This window comes from Sesamum indicum, linkage group LG1 (genome assembly GCF_026168435.1).
Source record: "Sesamum indicum cultivar Baizhima isolate 11 linkage group LG1, ASM2616843v1, whole genome shotgun sequence".
Lineage (NCBI taxonomy): Eukaryota > Viridiplantae > Streptophyta > Magnoliopsida > Lamiales > Pedaliaceae > Sesamum > Sesamum indicum.
In genome coordinates this window covers 21018784-21037404 of record NC_142657.1, presented here as the reverse complement: position 1 = coordinate 21037404, position 18621 = coordinate 21018784, and the positions used below count along the sequence as shown (strand labels likewise).

Sequence of the window (18621 nt, the reverse complement as noted above, 5' to 3'; positions counted from 1 at the left end):
CTTTTTGCATTTTCAACCTCTTAGTTCTGTCAGCATCATGAATGCAGTACAAGAAGTTAATAGAATATCATGTCTCTATGCTTCTGTAAATCTTCTAGACATGCAGGACGCTAATGAAACAAAGAGAGACGAGTAATGGAAATACGTCAACATGCGCTGCAATTCATTGAGCAGCCATTAGGCAGGCGAACTACGTTAATGTTACAGACAAAACATAAAGATGCTGAGGATGTTAGTTAAGTTGGATTCACACACCACATCGTAGGAGCTGCAAATAGTAAGCTGAAACTTGTTTGGTTGAAGTTTTTGCAGCTTCACCGCATTAAGCCTTCCAAGACAAGATACAAACTTAAAGACACTAAAAAAATGAATACACGTCTATCGAGGTCTTCATAATAGGTTTACAGATCTTGACGGGGGGAAATGTGAAAGCAACCACACAAACACTTCAACATGTTTTGCAGAAACTTAGAACATAAATCCCATCGACTTATCAGATGTGACTATTCCGCAACCAGGTTTGAGAGAATCCAGTTGGCTGACAATGAAAAGTAAGCGCCACATTACAAGAGGATCCATTTAGTAGAGACATAATATTCAAGGTAAAGTTGATGGAATAGATAAAGGAAGGAATTACCCTGATAAGACATTTTAGAGGCACAGTTTTTCTTCATTTGGAGGTTTCAATCATCTTCTGTCCTTGGCCTGCATTTTCATTCTTTGGTGCATTCTCAGATGGGATGAAGCAGGGGGCATTTCTAGATTGATCGGTTTTGGAGAATATGCCTGGAGATTTTGATCCTTGTGGGGATGTCATCTGAGTATTCTCGAAAGTTTCAGGAAAATACCCCTTTGCTGAGCTTTTCAACGGATTTGCTTTCCTTTCATAAGGGATATTGGCAGATAGAGGTGACTCAGGTGTCTCACCAGGTTTACCAGAGAAATCCATTGGTCTATGGAAGAGCAAATGTGCGACAGTCCGATCTATTGGATTGGTATCTGTCTCTACATCGGGAATCTTAGGGAACCTGTGAAAGCAATGAAGGAATAAGAAAAGTGAGTTTGTACAAGCTAGTAAATTTACTCTTCTACCCCAACACCAATGCCTGCATGTGTTTATGTAAATTTAACAGCCTGTATAGGATAGCAGACATGGAAAAGCCACCAAAGAGTAAATGGAAGAGGAACTAATGAAACTTCCATCAGGACAGGTCAAACAGGATGAGAGCACTACCTATAATTTCAGGAACAGGAAACATTGGCTGATTTACGTTGATAGTCGATGAGGGTGAACATACAGAGTACATGGTCCATTGAAACTAAAATGACATTGTTGGAGCACTAAGAGTTGGTCAGATTTGGTGAAGAATGAAAGCTTGATAGTACACTGGTAATTTGTCCATTGTAGCTGCTCAGACAAGCAAATCTTAATTATGCTACCTTGCATAAAATTCAATTATGTAGTCATTTGGGGTGATATTCATTTCATAGTGGAAAGGGATCTTACTGATTTAGTTGAATTTTTCTATATGCTTATGAGTTTGCAAAGTATAACTGCTCTAGCCTACCCAATAATTTAAAGAAGCACTAATCTTGAGTCGTTGTTGATCAATTCTATGTATTACTACCTATCTCACAAATTTTTGGAAGAAACGGACAACAAATACACTTTCCAGATTTGCACACAATCTCTCAATTTTCAGCATCTGCTTTTACTCTCACCCACTCTTAAATTGATTCAAATAGGCAAAAGTGTTCATATGCTTTTAGTCATATTATCAAATATTTTCATCACAAGTAAACAGACCCAAGGACTGACAGTATAATCAATTTCAAGTGTAATAATAATTGGTATTCTTTAAGATGAATGCTGCAGATAAGTTACTAACCTCTCTTGGCTAACTATATCTTTGTTGCTGAGCACTTCATCTCTGCTGCTTGTGCTGGCACTGCTTGTATCATTAGCATACTGCCTCTGCATGGCACTTTGGGCTAGTCGAAACAAACTGTCCCGAATGCAAAGTCTTATCCGTATGTCCAACTGTAAAATGGTCAATTGTTATTCATGAGTTTCCCGAACTTATAAGAGAAATGACAGAAATAATCAGCCAGAATCTAGGACTGACCTTAGCAATGGTATCCTGAAGCCGATAGAGTACTGATTCCTCCACTGAGTAATTGTCAAAAGCCATGCTGATTGTATTAGAATCATCCTGTTCTATGGGCGAGTTTGGTTCAAGGGAAGGAAAACTGCTAAAACTTTCATCAACCTCTGTTTTCCCTCCTTCCATGCTAGAATGTTCTGAAACTGTTACCTGATTACCAAATTGCAGCTGCTGTTTTTGAATAGCAAGTATTGCTCTCATTTGCTGCCGCCTCCTTAGCTTTTCTATTTTTTCTTTTGGAGTCATTGCTGGAGGCTTAACTGAAGCATCCTCTGAAGTCTTTAAAGAATTTGCATTGGCCGGAGAAACTTCATAAGAGGACACTAGTTCACGGCTTCCTTCCCCAGGACGGAACTGTGCCAAGACAGAAGTCGCAGGATAGTGGTTCACCATATTCCCGTACAATGGAGATGCCAGAGGTGCGCTGGCAAAGTTTTTCTGTTGAAAAGGCTCCGGCCGCTGAAGTGTCATCTGCTGAGCTAGTGCCAAAGGTGGACATGCATTGACCATTGAAGTTGCATACTGGATGTTAACTTGTTGCAATGGGCTCCCAGATGAGGTCCATGTACCACTTAAGTCATGCAGCTGTCTGACTTCGCTTTTTTTGTCCAACTTCTGACCCTTCAGCAGTCTCTTCTGCCGATTACCCTGAACACATGAAGACAACTAGAGCAACAATCTGATGTTTCAATTAAAAATTGGAAGATAAAAATCAACAGAAAAGTGTGTGTGCTTGTTGAGGCATCCCGAGGAGATACCACTGTTTCGTTAAAATTCTCCCTCAAATTTCTTGCCATGTATGGATCAGGCTGAAAAATCTTCACATTTCGATGTATAAGAATTTAGATTTCAATGTTTCTGCTCCAACGGCTTCACATTAGCCAATATTTCTTTTAGTCTATTGATGCTGTTCTCTGGTCATGATTTTTAACACATCCGTTCAAATTCTTTTTCGGAAGACGTAACGTATTCTCCAACTTGAAAAATGAATTGACATGCTGAAGATTTTTGTTAGAGTCAGATAATCAAACAGGAAAATAGCCAACTACGTAATACCATATCCCACACTTGCCTGTTCACCTACTTGGACGGAAAAATGCTCTAAACAAGATAAATAGAAAAGAAACAGATTACAGTACAATTACATAATACGGAGCAAAATCTACACTAGCTACTTAAAGATGAGAATGATTTGCCTGTATCACTAAATCTTGTTTTATTAGAGGGAATTGTCTATTGTATTTTCCATCTTCTCTTCTCCCCCATAGAAACTACGAACCAAGTTTCAGCATATACTTTGCCAGCTTATTTCTAGTTCCCAAACATTTGAGATTTTTTAATCCCAATAGTACAAGGAACTACCAGAATAGCATAAATACTATACAGTTAATGGGATAACTGATGTTCATAACCAGTGAACTTTTCCATGAAAATCAAATTGCTGACTTAGGAGAACAAAGTACAGGACTGTCAACTGAAATCAACTATAGTTAAATATGTCATAATTTTCATGGAACCTCTCTTTTAAAGCAAAAAGGTATAAATGTGATGGAACTGTTCTTTTCTGTTTGGCTTTTTTAGTTGAAGAGGGAGGATCAAGGAAAGAAGAAGAGCAGCTTTCCAAACAGAGAATAAAATTTTAGTGAACCATAAGAATGTCTTTTTGTTTAAATAGATAAGAGTTCCATTCGACAATAATAAGAGTGGAGATATTTACTTTCTCCGCGAATTCACCAAGGGTTGGAGTAGTTCTGTCATTAAGTTGCTGGCATGCTTGGATCTCTCCACCCGTCACAAAAGTCTGAGGAAAGAAAGCAAAAGACAAATAATTACCACAAAGTTAATTTATGAGTAAATGTACAAGCTGAAGACACCTGAACCAAGCTCTTGAGTTCAAAAGAAAGAGAAAAAACTACTAAACATATGACTTAGTCCTTTGTACCTTTTCCTCAACTAGCTCACTTTTACCTCCAGAATGTTCTACAGTATCTATGCTTGCCTGTACATCCTGTGGAGTATGTGAAGTGATCTCGTTCAATTTGTCATACTCAGACATAAAAGATTGGCTGGGATCTAACATGTATTGAGCTTTAGACTCAGATCGATCGGTTGACGTCCTCAGTGCTCCGAGTGGCAAATCAGAAGAATCACCAGACAAAGGAATAGGTCCAAGAGGACTACTAGTTACATCTTTGGAAGATGACCACAGCTCATCAGTATTTCCGACTCCAATGTCTCCAAATATTGGGTCATTGTTGCTGCAAAATATCACTTGTGAGGATACTAAGTCAGATGGACATTGTCAGGAAATACTGTATCTAAGGTTCTAAATGTTAATAAAGCTCTAATAAAGTTCGCTTCCCCATATAATTACATCTCCTAGGTTATTGTTAAATGGTCAATCATGTTACAGGCTACATAGAAAACCCACTAGAAGGGAAATATTAAGAGACTATTGAATCCATCAGAAGGGAAGCTTAACGAAAATATTGAACAATATACAACAACAATGATAACATAAAATATAAGAATGAAAATTAGCTCAAATTTTCTTTGTGGTCATAGATTCACCCATAAAGTACAGCTGTAAATGTCCATCTTCTCCAAGGACACAATTCATGAAGCTTTGTCTAATTGAAATTAGTCCCAAGTTTTGTTGAGAGCTTAATGACAACTCAAAGAAAATACACAAATGAATTGGATAGTAGACTAGCAAACAATGAGAGATACACATTTAATAACTAGTAAAAATGTGCATGTTCTGCACTTGTCTTGAGTTTCTTTGTTATATATATATTTCAAAGAAGAATATAAGATCACGTGGAATATTACTAAATACAAAATCCAATATGAATAAACAAAAATAGATAAAATAGACACATTTGCTAGTACTATATGCATGTACTTTTGTTTATAAGAATAGTATATTTTTTCATAAAATTATCTCTAGAAAGGATTTCATTCTTTTTGATGTGCGGGAAGAATGATGCATAACTTTGTTAACAATATATTGATAGAAACTTGCATACTCAAAATTTATTTCATTTTTCAACATTCTAAATCGCGTTTTTATTCTGCACTGTAAACAGAACATGATCTCCAGCAATTGATGTCTTCAATAAGAGTTTCTTTAAACATGACCACAAAGATTTGTTCCTGTGGCCACAATGAATTCGATAAGAGTTGGCTTATCATGTGCTGCCAATCTTGCGCATGACCTTGAGCAATCGGATGTCAAAGATTCTTTTCTACATGGCAAACTAGAAGAAGTGTGTATGGAGATGGTTTGCTAATAAATAATTTGAAGGAAAGGTATGCCACTTGAAGAAGGTTTTGCATGGTATCTTAAGATTTACAGAAGCTATGGTTAGTTTTGATTAGAAACAAAGTGATACACATCAATCATATTAATTGTAGGATCATTGTTTTAATTGAATACACTGTTGATATAGACATGATACATGAAAAACATGAAGAAATAACTAAATTCAAGAAGTAATGGTTTGAGATATAAAAAAATATACATATATATCCTCAGGAAACCTAAAATATTGCCTTGGAATAGAAATTTCCATATCAAACAAGGCAACAACACTATGTGCTTGATATGCAGGGATATAGGATGTAAACCTGCTAGTACTCATATTCAGGCTCATCATAAAATCAATGAGGATGATGGCAACTTGTTGATGTTGGCTGGTAATGGAGGTTGGTTGCAAGACTAACTTATCTCTCCCATACATGCTCTAACATTGCCTATGCGGTAAGTTTTATGAGTCAGTTTATGCATAGACTAATGAGTGTACATCTAGATGCTATGTTTAGAATCCTGTGGTACCTGAAGCCCAGTTCGGGAAAAAGGAATATTGTTCTCCAACAAAACAATGGTCATCTGGCATACTCCGTTCGTATGTGTACACGCGTTAGAGGGTGATTTTGGGTTGGATAAAATTGTAAGGGTTAAATGTAGACAATTAGATCATTTGCCCTTTGCCCCCCAACATTATAATAAAAATAAAATAAATAAAAATTTAGGAAAAAGTGGGGAAGAAATCCAAAAAATGGAGAAAAAATTCAATACATAATTTGCAGATAAATAATTTCACATTACAAGATAAAAGAAAAAAGACATTAACTTTTTGCAGTATCAAATGTGTGAAAGCCTTGAACCAAACAAAAAAACTTTAAACTTCATTCACAAACAAAAAGCTTCAACACAACCACAAAATCAGCTAGACATTACAAAGATTTAAAAAAAAAAAGATGAGAAATTAAGAAAAACTAACCGACCCAAATGAAGAAATTGAACTTCAACAACCCAAATGAAAAATCACAAAAGAATACAACTTTACAACAAAACCAAACACACTACTATTGTATAAAAAGAAAAAAATCAAACCTAAAAAAGAAATGGAAAAAATCATGTGTATTTCTGTAGGCACCACCATCAAGCATATGTGTGCATTTTTCAGTCCGTGCCAACATTACATTTGGCTTGTAATATGAAATGGTTTATTTGCACATCTAGCATCAAAATTTACTGGATTTCCCCTTTTTTCTCCATTTTTCAGACCTCTCCATATTTTTTCTAATTTTTAATTTATTTTATTTTTTTGTTCTGTAAAAAGGTTGGGGGCAAAGTGTAAATGATCCCATATGCTAAGGGGTTGTCTGCATTCAACCATTATAATTACACCAAACCCAAAATCGCCCTTAGACGCATGTATACACCTGGAATATTCCATCATTATTTCCCGAAAAATGCAAAATGCAACAAAATCAAAAGATTGGATGGGAAAGTGTAAAAAAAAAGGTTGGAGGGCAAAGTGCAAATGAACCCATATGTTAGGTGGGTGTCTGCACTTTACCAAATGCAGTTTCTCCTCAACTTTTCATAAAAACTATATTTGTCAATAATTACATGAAAATAATTGACTTAGTAACATGAAACTAAACAAAATTCAAGTGAAAGAAACTAAAAAATAGAATCAACAAGAATAATCACAAGCATTACAATGAAACACTTGGTTAAGGACATTGGAACAAGAATCTAAATAGTTCCAATTATTTGAAACCATATAGTAATTATTATATTAGGAATGAACAAATAATTGTTATTAATTAAAAAATTTCACAAGAATTCGAACTATGTAACACGTTTATAATCTTTATAACTATTATTTTAAAAACTTGATATATTTAAGAATTAAAGACAAATGTTAATTATCCACAAGGAATGCATGTGCACCTTACTAATCTCTAAAAGGTTGTGAAATTTAGTATAAAACAAAGTAAAATGTTGTAACGATTTTCTTTATGCTCATCAAGTAAGAATGAAAAGGAGTAAGTGACGTGGTTCAAGATCTAATTAAACTACAGAATACCTCACAAATTTTTAAATTGTGAATATAAGTGCATGTGAAGGGATAACGTTTGAAGTTTCAATAAGGAAGAAAACAAGATATATTGGAATGACTAATTAGATAATTTTGAGGTTGGTACACGTAGAAGTCAACAACAAATACTCACATGATCTTTCTTAGGCACACTTAATTTCCCAGATGATTTATTTAATCCTGCATACGGAAGGAACAAGTACTAGCTATCAGGTACCAGGTACTGGTAAAGTCCTCCAGAGAAACAATGTTATAAGGAAAATAAATTTGTAAAGTTTGTTTTAAGAAGTATGGCAGCATCTAGACTAATGATCGGTGTTTCACAAAATTGACAAACCTCATTTCCTAGCATAGGTTGCTAGCACAAAGTTATACGATAAAACTGAATGTGGAACTTTTTCATGCTCTATAGGTGCATTACCATGAAAGATGAGAGAATAAAAATACGGAATTATCAAAAGGCTATGAACAAGAAAAGTAACTAATCTAGCTTCAGCTTCAAATTCAGATTTTGACACCGCTAAAAGGAAAGTCATAACTGTTGGACATGCATTTGAGGCATATAAGCGAACAAAGTACATTGGACCTGAATCTGTTATATGATTTACTTTGCAGTTGAAACCCATAGTCATTGTTAGTTAAAAAGGCTTCCGTTCTAGCGAGATTTAAGATAAGTCGGTGGTAGGAACTCAAATTTATCAGAATTTTGAGATGTTACACTAGTCTTTCCATTTTCCTATTTGTTAATTCAAGCATCCGGACTTCAAAATTTGCTTAATGTGAAATTAAGTAGCACAGATTTGTGGTCATCCATTTTACTGTTCCAGACATTTTCGAACGCAAAGCATTCTTTAAGTATTAAACTAATTCCGATAGCTTGCGTTTATGACTTGATGGTTGAACTATTCAACTGCTTACTGGGTGAAACGGTATGGACAGTCATCTATCTCCAGAAATTATATTTTCACCTGATCCAATTTACCCCTTGCAGCCACATAAAACAACCTAATAATTCTGTGCTCCTTGAGTCTGGTATTTGCTCAACTGAAATCAGTGCCTGAAATTTCAAATTTCGCAAAATATAATGAAGTTGGATATTTTCCTTTCACCTATGATGGCAGTATGTAATTTTGCTTGTCACAAAGTTGAAGCAGGTAATGCATCCACTATCATTTTATAGATTGATTGACTAAGATACTTGAGGGTCTGTCTCCTAGTCGAGTTTTTTTCAAATTTAAGGCTCTGGGTGGAGCTCAGTAGCATGCAAGTTTAATATCAATTTGACCAACAGTAGATGCCATAACAAGAAATATGCTTGAGATTTTGTTTAAAGTACAGACAGTAGCCCTTGCCAGTGATGCATTGAACAGAAGCAGCTAATGGTGACAAAGTTCCACCAAGCTAATGCCATGCAATCAGAGGCAGGTTTCTTTTACATTTTATGGAAGGAACTAAAGCGCAATCCTTCAGAAATCATAGGATATTATTTTGTTAGCAAAGTCACAGAAGCTCCCTATGTTTTCCTGGTTTCTTTATTGGGATGTATCTGATGGATATTAACAATAACGATTGGAGCTTTCTACTTTATTTGCCATTGACTTGAGTGCAGACAAAATAAGATGACGCATTGTTACATGAAATAGTAGACCAGAGTGTCACCATAGAATGCTAAAATAACAAAACTTGGAGAAAACAATACGATAATGCTTAAGAAAATTGGATCTTAATTTAAGACATGTAAGGATTTTGAGTTACCTAAATATCCTGTCCAGATCGTCAAAACTTCCAATATTTGCCCAGCCATAATCAACGAAATCACCTTGTTCTCCATCTTCGGGTGGATTTTCAAATATCTCAGAATCTTTATCAAATTGAGGTGTATCGTCTACTTAAGATAAAATAAAAGGATTAATATATGGCATGCATTCATTAGCAAAATTAAAAAATGGTTTCCGAAATAAAATTGATGCAGCACCTCTGGAGGAGCCACTTTTTGAACCTTTTGTTATATTGCTTGATGCAGCAGTGCCCAAAGACCCTTGATCAGCTTTTGCAGCATTTGATGAGGAAGGACCAGGCCCCTCAGGCCATGAATCCATACCAAATCCCGTTGCAGGCTCACTAATGTCATACTTGGAACTGCCATCTAGTTCAACTTCATGTTCAGATTTGATAATAGGCTTTTTCTGTTCAACAGGACTAACATTTGAAATTTGCTGATTGGTTTCCTTCTTAGATGGATCCCCAAATAAAACTGGAGGTTTCTCCTCAATTTGATCAGGATACGGAACAATGTGATCATCACTTTCTCCACCCTCACCCCATATGATGTTTGTTAACTGGAATATACAGAAGAAACACAATAGTAAGACCTCGGATATCTAGGTCGCAAGTGAAAATCTTGGCTGAAATCCTAAATAAGACAACTGTTTCGGCTTTCCAGGGTCCGGTAATAAGACTGGAGAGGACCATCATAACCCATTGAAACCAAAACCAAATAAAATGTATCTACATGCAGGCTGTAATGAGCAATGACCAAATAGAATACTGCAACAACCAGGTAGATGAAATCTAGACAATTTAAAGACATACTCCTGCATTGAATCGCTCATATTGTAGTCACACAAGTTGCAGCAAATAAGCAAAAATTATGGAAAGAAGGGCCAGTGCAAAATCACGCCACCATTCATAGTGAAAGGAAATCAGTTTATAATACTGTACAGTTAAATCGGCAGAGCATGTGGGAAAATTGAGTTGAGGCCTAAGAATAGAGGAAAATAATATAGAAACAGACAAGAAAAAAAGGGAGCGGACAATTGTTTTTGAAGACAAGAATCTCAGTATTTCCTAGCATTCTGGAAAGGGTCTGTCTGCGCTATGAAACTTTGGCTGCAGAACATGACAAGACTTCTCTCTCACGTTAACCAGTCCCTTCCAAGATTTAGATGATGTGGATGGAGGTAAGGAGTATAACAAATACGAAACTACTATATCCCCGAATATTGATCTTCTCAAAGGGAAGGTGGTGGAGTTTTTTGTGATAATTTTTTGTTTACTTCCCATCAATGGCGTCGGAGTATCAGATAAATAAGTTATAAATTCCATATGCACAGTGATAGAGATATACTCTGCTACCAAGTTGTTCTAGCACACACAGACACGCACATATCTATCTTTTCGATTATAAAAGCACCATTCTTTGAACTTTTGGTTAGACAAAGTTGTCCTTGTAATATTATCATTTTAAGGATGAAAACGTAAATTTATTTAAATTTTGATTTTTTAATAAAATACATTACTTTCATACATTAAGAGCTTGGTCTTTGTTTTGTAATAAAATAACGAATTCCATGAGTTATATAGATTTATATATGTGATATTAAATTTCTAACTTATTTTTTAAATACATTTCTTGATGCATGGATATCAATATATTTTTCTTTTCAGAATGTATATATGTAATCTATCTTTATGTTTACAGATATCCATGCTACACAAATATAATTTGTATATAGATATATATATATATATATTCATCTATATGTTGTTACAAAAGTACAAATAAGTTCCATATATTTTATGCCCACACTCTTGTAAGGAAAAGATTATGGAGACCAAGTAGTTTCTTTTTATTTGAATTCAATTCAAAGTAAAAGTTGACTCTTTTTTTTTGAAACGTATGCATCAAAAGGTGCATGTACGGTTCTTAAGAGATACACTCAACCAACTTTATCGAGAAAGATTACTTATTTTAGGACAAGAAGTTGAGAGCGAGATCTCAAATCAACTCATGGGTCTTATGCTATATCTCAGTATTGAGGATGATACCAAAGATCTGTATTTGTTTATAAACTCTCCTGGCGGATGGGTAATATCTCGAGTAGGTATTTATGATACTATGCAATTTGTGCAACCAGACGTCCATACAATATGCCTGGGATTAGCCGCGTCAATGGGATCTTTTATCCTGGTTGGAGGAGAAATTACCAAACGTCTAGCATTCCCTCATGCTTAGCGCCAATGAGGTCTTTTTATTTGAGAGAAAAAAGAAAACTATGCCTTCCCCATATGAATATTATTTAGCCATGCATATGAATGTAACTTTAAAATTCTAAATTAGACTTGTCAAAAAAATATTTATATTATTTTAAATGATATAAATGAGGGAATGAAAGATCTACTTGACTTTATAAAACTTATCTCTTTTATTATTTTATATCAATCATACGTAAAACAGATAATATAATTCATTAAAATATTTTATAATATAGTCATACATGAAATAAACTAAAACTCACTTTAACAAAAAAATATAAAGTTAAACTTATAGACTTATTAGATGAGTTACTTATATTTCATTCATTTCTTATTGTAGGGTAGACTGTAAGTAAATTCTTTATTCCATGTATTACTTAGTCAATTATGTAATAAAGATTCATAACAAAAGTATCATTTGATAGAAGAACTTTTAACTTATCTATTCTTTTGTATAGAAAGACCAGTGTGGATTAATATATTTAAAATATATATATAACATATTTCTTTGTTTATCCTCATGCATGAGCAAGATATGTTTCCTTTAAATAGTATAAGAATTTAATATTTTCAATTGAGTGTATTAAAAATAGGTGGACCCCACTTAATTATATCAACTCTATTTATTAGATGTTGGAAACAATAGAAATAAGAACGAATGAAATATTGTTACAAATATATTAAAACAAATAGAAGCATGTTTTTTAAATGATAGAAATGAGAATGTGAAATTTCAAATAAAAATAAAGGGGCATCAATTTTTTGTATTTTTATGAGTATCTCGTTTTTATTGTAAAATTTTTCATTTTTCCGTTACAAGCCAATCCTAACTCAACATTTAAATTAATTTATTTCATAGTTTTACTACTATCGAATTGTTCATGATACAATTCAATATAATTGCATTGCATTCATTTTATGGAAGGATTTAAATATTAGCAAAGTATAATATTACCTACATAGTTCTAACATATTTTTACATTATTATGTGAATAATTTGAATTACCAAGATATATTAACAACAACTATAAAGAATTAATAAATAAAATGTAGGCATTTGTGAATTTCAGATTCATGACCACTAACTACTTGTAACAATAATCATGTGATAAGCTAGGTAGATAGTATTGAAATCTAAATATTATCTTCCAAAATACCAGAATTTAGTAACATGTTTACATGCATATAACAACTTTTGTTCTTTTCAAAATGTTAGTGAAAATTTTGAAACTCTCAACCTTTTTTTTTTTGTAAGCAATCACAAAAATATAATAACTACATATAAAAAATATAAAGATTATTGATTAACAATTTTAACTACTAAAAGAAAAATTGACAAGTACAAATAAATGTCGAACAAATTTATATGTCCACATGTAGTATATATGCATAAATATATGTGCTAAGAATGAAGAGTCAAAAGTGCAATCAATAACATTAAAGAATTAAAATAATTATAAATGTATGAAAATTATAAAAAATATATTAATAAAAGTTATGTAATTTACTCGGGGAAATTACACATTTGGTTGTCAAACATTACGACTTATTCGCTTTTACTCCTCAAACTATCACAAGACGACAATTTTGGTCGAACAATTCATATTTTGATATTTTCAGGATTTTCCATCAACTGGCCGTTATAACTGATGGAATTACTCACGTGCACATCATGTGGGTAGGTGTGATCATAATCAGTTCGATTTTGAGTACAATGTATTTTAGAATTTCGATGGTATTCAGTACCGGTGTATTTTACCAAGTACCGATTTTTTTAAAAAATATATATTATATATATTAGAATAATATATAAATATAATAAATACATAATTAAATATATAAAAATATTAAATATCATTTTATTTTTAAAACAAAATAATATTTATTATTTTAAGTAATAACTAATAACTAACAAGATAAGCCCTACCAGTTTGCTAAACCCGTATGAACACCCCTATGCATGAGGTAGATGTGGCCGGGCGCGGGGGGGATACCAACCCTTTGCCCCCTGAAAATTGTTGTTCTTCATGTTTTGGTTGCACCCATTTTCGAAAGTTTTAAAGGTTTCATAGAGAGTAGAAACAAGCATCCAAAAATGAGTTCAAGCTCAAACAAAATTATGGACAAGCATGATATCTCCATGATGTCAACAATGGGAGTTCAAATCCATTGCACAAGGGAGCTTAGCTTCTGATTTTGCGTGAGAATGGTTACAAAATTTGTTCCTACAAGAAAGTTTGAATTCATTTTCCGGTGCTTCTCTTTGCCAATGCTGTCCACAACTTCTGAAAATGGGGATAAACGGGTGCTTTCAGTCAAAACTTGAACAAAAGCAATTTTTAGGCAGGAAAATGTTGTTATTTTCCCTCCCCTACTGCCTTGCCTCATGTGCCATGTACGTGAGTAATTCCATCAATTGCCAATTGATAAAAAATCCCAAAACTAAAAGATGCATTGTTTGAGATTCAAAATTATTGTCCCTAATAGTATGAGGATCAAAAGTGAATAAGTGACAGTGTTTGAGAACTAAAATTGTAATTCCCCCTAATTTACATGTATCAAAAGTATGAAATGTTCTTAAAGAATAATTATAAAAAACATATTAATATCAATAAAAGAATTTGTTGTAATATTAATGAACTTTATTATTATTTATGGATTTGTGTTACAACTAATAAGATTCGAGATATTCTTCAATCTGTTGGTGTTGAGAATCATGAATTAATTATCCAAATAACTGTAAAATCACAAGAGAATCACAAAACTATCTAAGTGATTCTTGTGATTATATGATTTATATATGTAACTCACCTATATAAATAAGTGTAGGTTATATTCTCAAATTAAGAGACAAAATAACATAATTTAGCTCTTTGACCATTTGTGGACGTAGCCCATATGGTCGAACAACGTAATATCTTCGTCTTTTTTGTTTCTCTCTTCACATATTTAAAATTCTGACATGGTATTAGAATAAGATCCTATAAGAATAAAAAAAACTAGCTTACTCGAACCTTGCTGACACTAGAGAGATAAAATCCTAGCGTTGTACCGCCGGTGCCCCGCACTCCTCTTCCCCGCAGCACGCATGGCGGCGCCAACACTAGTTTACATGACCTTGTCCCTGAGTATCCAAGCGTCCATTCTCTAAAGCATATTAACCTCATCTCTCTGCTTCTCAGCTTGGCAATGCAGGCATCACCCACTCCGTCGAGCCATTACTGATGATGTTCTACACCTAAATTGTGTATTGGTCTTCTCTCATCAGCCTTCTTGTTTCTTGTTTCTGATGGACTAGTGTTCTACACCTAAACTATTTGTGGGTCTCCTTTCTCTGATCAACCTTCTTGCTTCTGGGCTAAATGCCCTTCCACTGGTGTCTTACACCTAAAATTAGTTGTTTGGCTAGATGTCTGTATTTACAAAGGCACTAACTGGGAATCAAGCTGCTTCTCTCTTTAACAAGCTAGGCCTGATTATTTTATGTGCTTCAACTTGAGCAGAAGTGTTAAGATTCAGCAAGAGATTTTATATGTAAATTAGGAATGATTGTAGGGATATGACTAATTCTACTTCCTCACGTTGTATATACATTGAATACAAACAATACATAATTCATTTTCCATGTTCTCTTACCCTTCACTTTTCCATCTCCACTTCCCAACATTGACATTGAATCTATAGTGCTACCCAATGAATAAGGAGAAAAATAAGAAATAAGGGGAGACAACTCTTCCCCACCTCTACTGCTTGTGCATTCAAGCGAAAAGCATACTCAAAATGGTGATAAACATGAACCCATACGATGCCAAAGAATTTAACGTACTTTTCAGCCCTAATTTTAAGCTAACTAGCATCCACACATCCTCACAATTTATATTGGGTTAATTATATATTGTCATCCGAACTATGAGTATTTTCACATTTTTTTGGCATCTAAACTTTTTTGTATGTCAACTTACAAATCAACTTTACGAAGTTTTGGACCTTTTCCATTTATAACTACTTTTCAACAAAGTCTTTTGTCAAACAAACATCTCATGCAGTGCACATGTGATATTTAAAGGTTATGTGATGTGATATTTTTTACATATGCAGAGCATGTGATGTTTTTCCGACAAAAAATCAACAAAAAGAATGTCATATATGGCAAGGTGAAATTTCGCAAAGTTAAGGTGGTAAGTTGACCCAAAAAAAAAAAGTTTTGGCAAAATGTAAAAACGTAGTTCGGATGGCAAAATGTGATTTACCCAATTATATTTGACAAATTTTTATCTCTGCAGTGTTTTGCTTGTCCTTTTTCTCTTGCTCATTTGGCCTCTCAAACTCTACCTATTTATATAAGGACTAGGTGGATTATTCAACTAATCGAACACTTAAAGATGCCTCCTTTTCTTTCTACCAAGAACACTCTTAACTACTGAAAGTCAAGAAAGGCTGTCAACAACTCCACTATCTCTTTTGTCAAAGGCAAACGTTGTGTAAACTACTGTGAGAAGTAACATTTTCTCCAAACTTTGTACCTATTCACTAACTAGTCTAGAAAAGCTCAAACAATCCCTTAATCCTAATGTAAAGACTGTGATCCTAATTCACTAGAGCATTAACATGTAATATCTAAGCACGATCTGGAATCTGATACACCTTATTTGAGCAACAGGAATATAATTGTAATTTCCTAGAGTACCCCTAAGTTTAGTATATAAATTCAATGGTACACTTCGCTTTGAAGGTAAGTTCATCATTATCTATAGTTCCCAGTTCTTATATTTCCCCTAAAGCACAACTTAGGCTTAATACTCAGAAAGGTTTAACCAGAAGAGCTCCAGCAACTCCAATAATGTCAAGCTCGTGCTTGGGAACCGGGGGGCACCGAAGATTCCAACTGCTCGGATTTCTGATAGCATCCTAAACTATATAACACGATATTAACAAACTCTAACCAATTAGCATGGAATGAAAGCAACATGGGATTATAACGTAAGAAAAGCATGCTCAATAAAGTTATCAAGCGAATCTACTGAATTAGTGGAGAGGTTGACGATAGCACAGACTGTCATCACTCCAATCTGTTTGTGTTCACATAAACATCCACAACTCTCTTTGTCCTGAAAAGCAGTATCTATGTTCCTAATTATGCTTTTACAAAATATCCGGTCCTATTTCCATCTTAACAAGTTATGTGGCTGTGTCCTCCTTCAATTCTATGCTTTAGCATACTACCTTTTCTTACTCATCGCAGACATTCTCAAGGAAATGAAAATGTCACAGAAGCAAGCTCCCTGATTTCTAAAACATATAAACACATAATCCTGGCAACACGAGCACTAATTCTCCCGATCCGTTCTCTTGGAAACAAATTAAACAACAGAAACAGCAACAATAAGTAAAACATAGGCTTCTGCTTCATCAAACTTTCCAAACCAAAACCATCCAATAACTTTGTTTCAATCGGCTTTGCTCAGTCTTAATAAAGAAGAGAGCCCAAAATTATGAGATGGCATCAAATAAACCACAGAAATATTCTTAATTTTTGCATACGGAGAGGCAAAAGAAGAAAATATATCCAAGAGTAGAGCAACAGAAGTAAGAAGAATCCAGAATTAATGGGAAATATAAAGGAAGGGAAAAGAAAAACAAAAGAAAGGAGAAACCTCTTCGTCGTTCCAATCAAACATAGCTAGAAATCCAGGAGAAAATAGAAGCTCCAAATACACGAAAACGCAACTTCAACAGGTACTGCTTCAAATGTAGCCCAAACATCGCCAACTCTTTTCCACTCAAGTTTGCTCCAAAAACACGCCGTGAAACCAGAAAAACGAGGGCATTAATCAAGAAACACCAAGTAAAATCCCAATACTTTTACTGTACCAGAATTAAAAGATAAAAGAAGTCTCCCTGTTGTTCGAAACAGAGAAGGCAGTGAAAAACGAGAAGAACAGAGATTTCGAGAGAGAAGTGGTAGAGAGAGAAAGTGGCGTGGAGAGATTGGAAGGGGAGGGGGGTGTGCAAGTGGACCGGGAGAGGGACGTGGGCCCCACTACCACGTGAAGAGGGTGTGTTTTGGGGCTGAAATTCAGACTCGTGTGACAGCGCCGTATCTAAAGTTGTGGCCGAGGATCGTTGTATCTATTGCTGCCCTGTCATTGGTCAGGATGGACTTGAAGGCCCAGGAAGTACCAAAATGCCCCCTTGTGTTCGTTGGAAAATTAATTCACAAATAATATTAGGATTCACATGCAAAATGACAAATATTAAACTCATTATTAGGATTCACATGATAATGTTTTAATATAATAAATAATTCCAGATTTTCATATTATTAGATAACCAACTTTTTAGAAATCTGATTTGATTTGCAACTCATTCAGTGCACTGTGGTATGACGTATTATTTATTTTTATTTTATATGAGATTAACAATTACTTTTAAAAGGCGCTTCACAAAGGAAAGCGTCTTAGTCCCATCCAATCTTACAGCGACTTGTCTTTTCAGGAACAAAATGTGATGCTCATACAAAGCTAGAATTGAAAATCCTCACAAACGGAGCACCAATCAAATTGCAAGCCCCAACATTTGACACCATCTGCGGAGTGAAGCCATGTTCCCATCCTAACCCCCTCCTTGTCCAAATAACTAATAATATAGGCAAGCATCGCACATCAATTATAAATTATAAATTTGAATAGCTTATAAGCCCTAACGTCTCTCAACTCTAGCAATATTTTCTTTAAAAATTATATATAAAGCATATATGAAATTAGAGTGAATAATATCTCGTACAATGAGTGTGTGGATTGGGGGAGGTCAAAGTGTTTTTTTCTTGTGTGTGTGTGTGTGTTGAACTAAGGGTAAAAAGGTGGAATATAAATGAGAAAAATTGAATTGTATTAGCGGCAAATTAGTGGATGTAGACTCCATCAAAAGGTATGTATGTTGCACAAGCCAAAATGGGTTTGTGGTCAGTACTGAGAAGAAGGTCACTCTCATTGGACATTTTCAAACCCACCCCGTTTTGTATATCA

The 18621-nt window shown here is 34.4% G+C and overlaps 1 protein-coding gene across 3 annotated transcripts; it reads right to left on the bottom strand.

The window, feature by feature from the left end:
- Positions 1-133: 133 nt before the first annotated feature.
- LOC105169651 (agglutinin-like protein) lies at positions 134-17616 on the bottom strand. 3 transcript variants are annotated; one of them, XM_020692806.2, is made up of 9 exons: positions 17251-17616; positions 9537-9900; positions 9317-9446; positions 4108-4423; positions 3883-3966; positions 2127-2831; positions 1890-2041; positions 638-1028; positions 134-538 (listed from the first exon to the last, which is right to left on the bottom strand). In XM_020692806.2, the coding sequence occupies exons 1-8, from the start codon at positions 17272-17274 to the stop codon at positions 671-673; spliced, it is 2133 nt and encodes a 710-aa protein (XP_020548465.1). In that variant the 5' UTR covers positions 17275-17616; the 3' UTR covers positions 134-538; positions 638-670. The 3 variants fall into 3 exon arrangements, with proteins under 3 accessions (XP_020548465.1, XP_011088416.1, XP_020548467.1); XM_011090114.3 differs by having other exon boundaries at positions 2127-2813; XM_020692808.1 differs by lacking the exon at positions 17251-17616 and having other exon boundaries at positions 4108-4436; positions 9537-9678.
- Positions 17617-18621: the final 1005 nt, after the last annotated feature.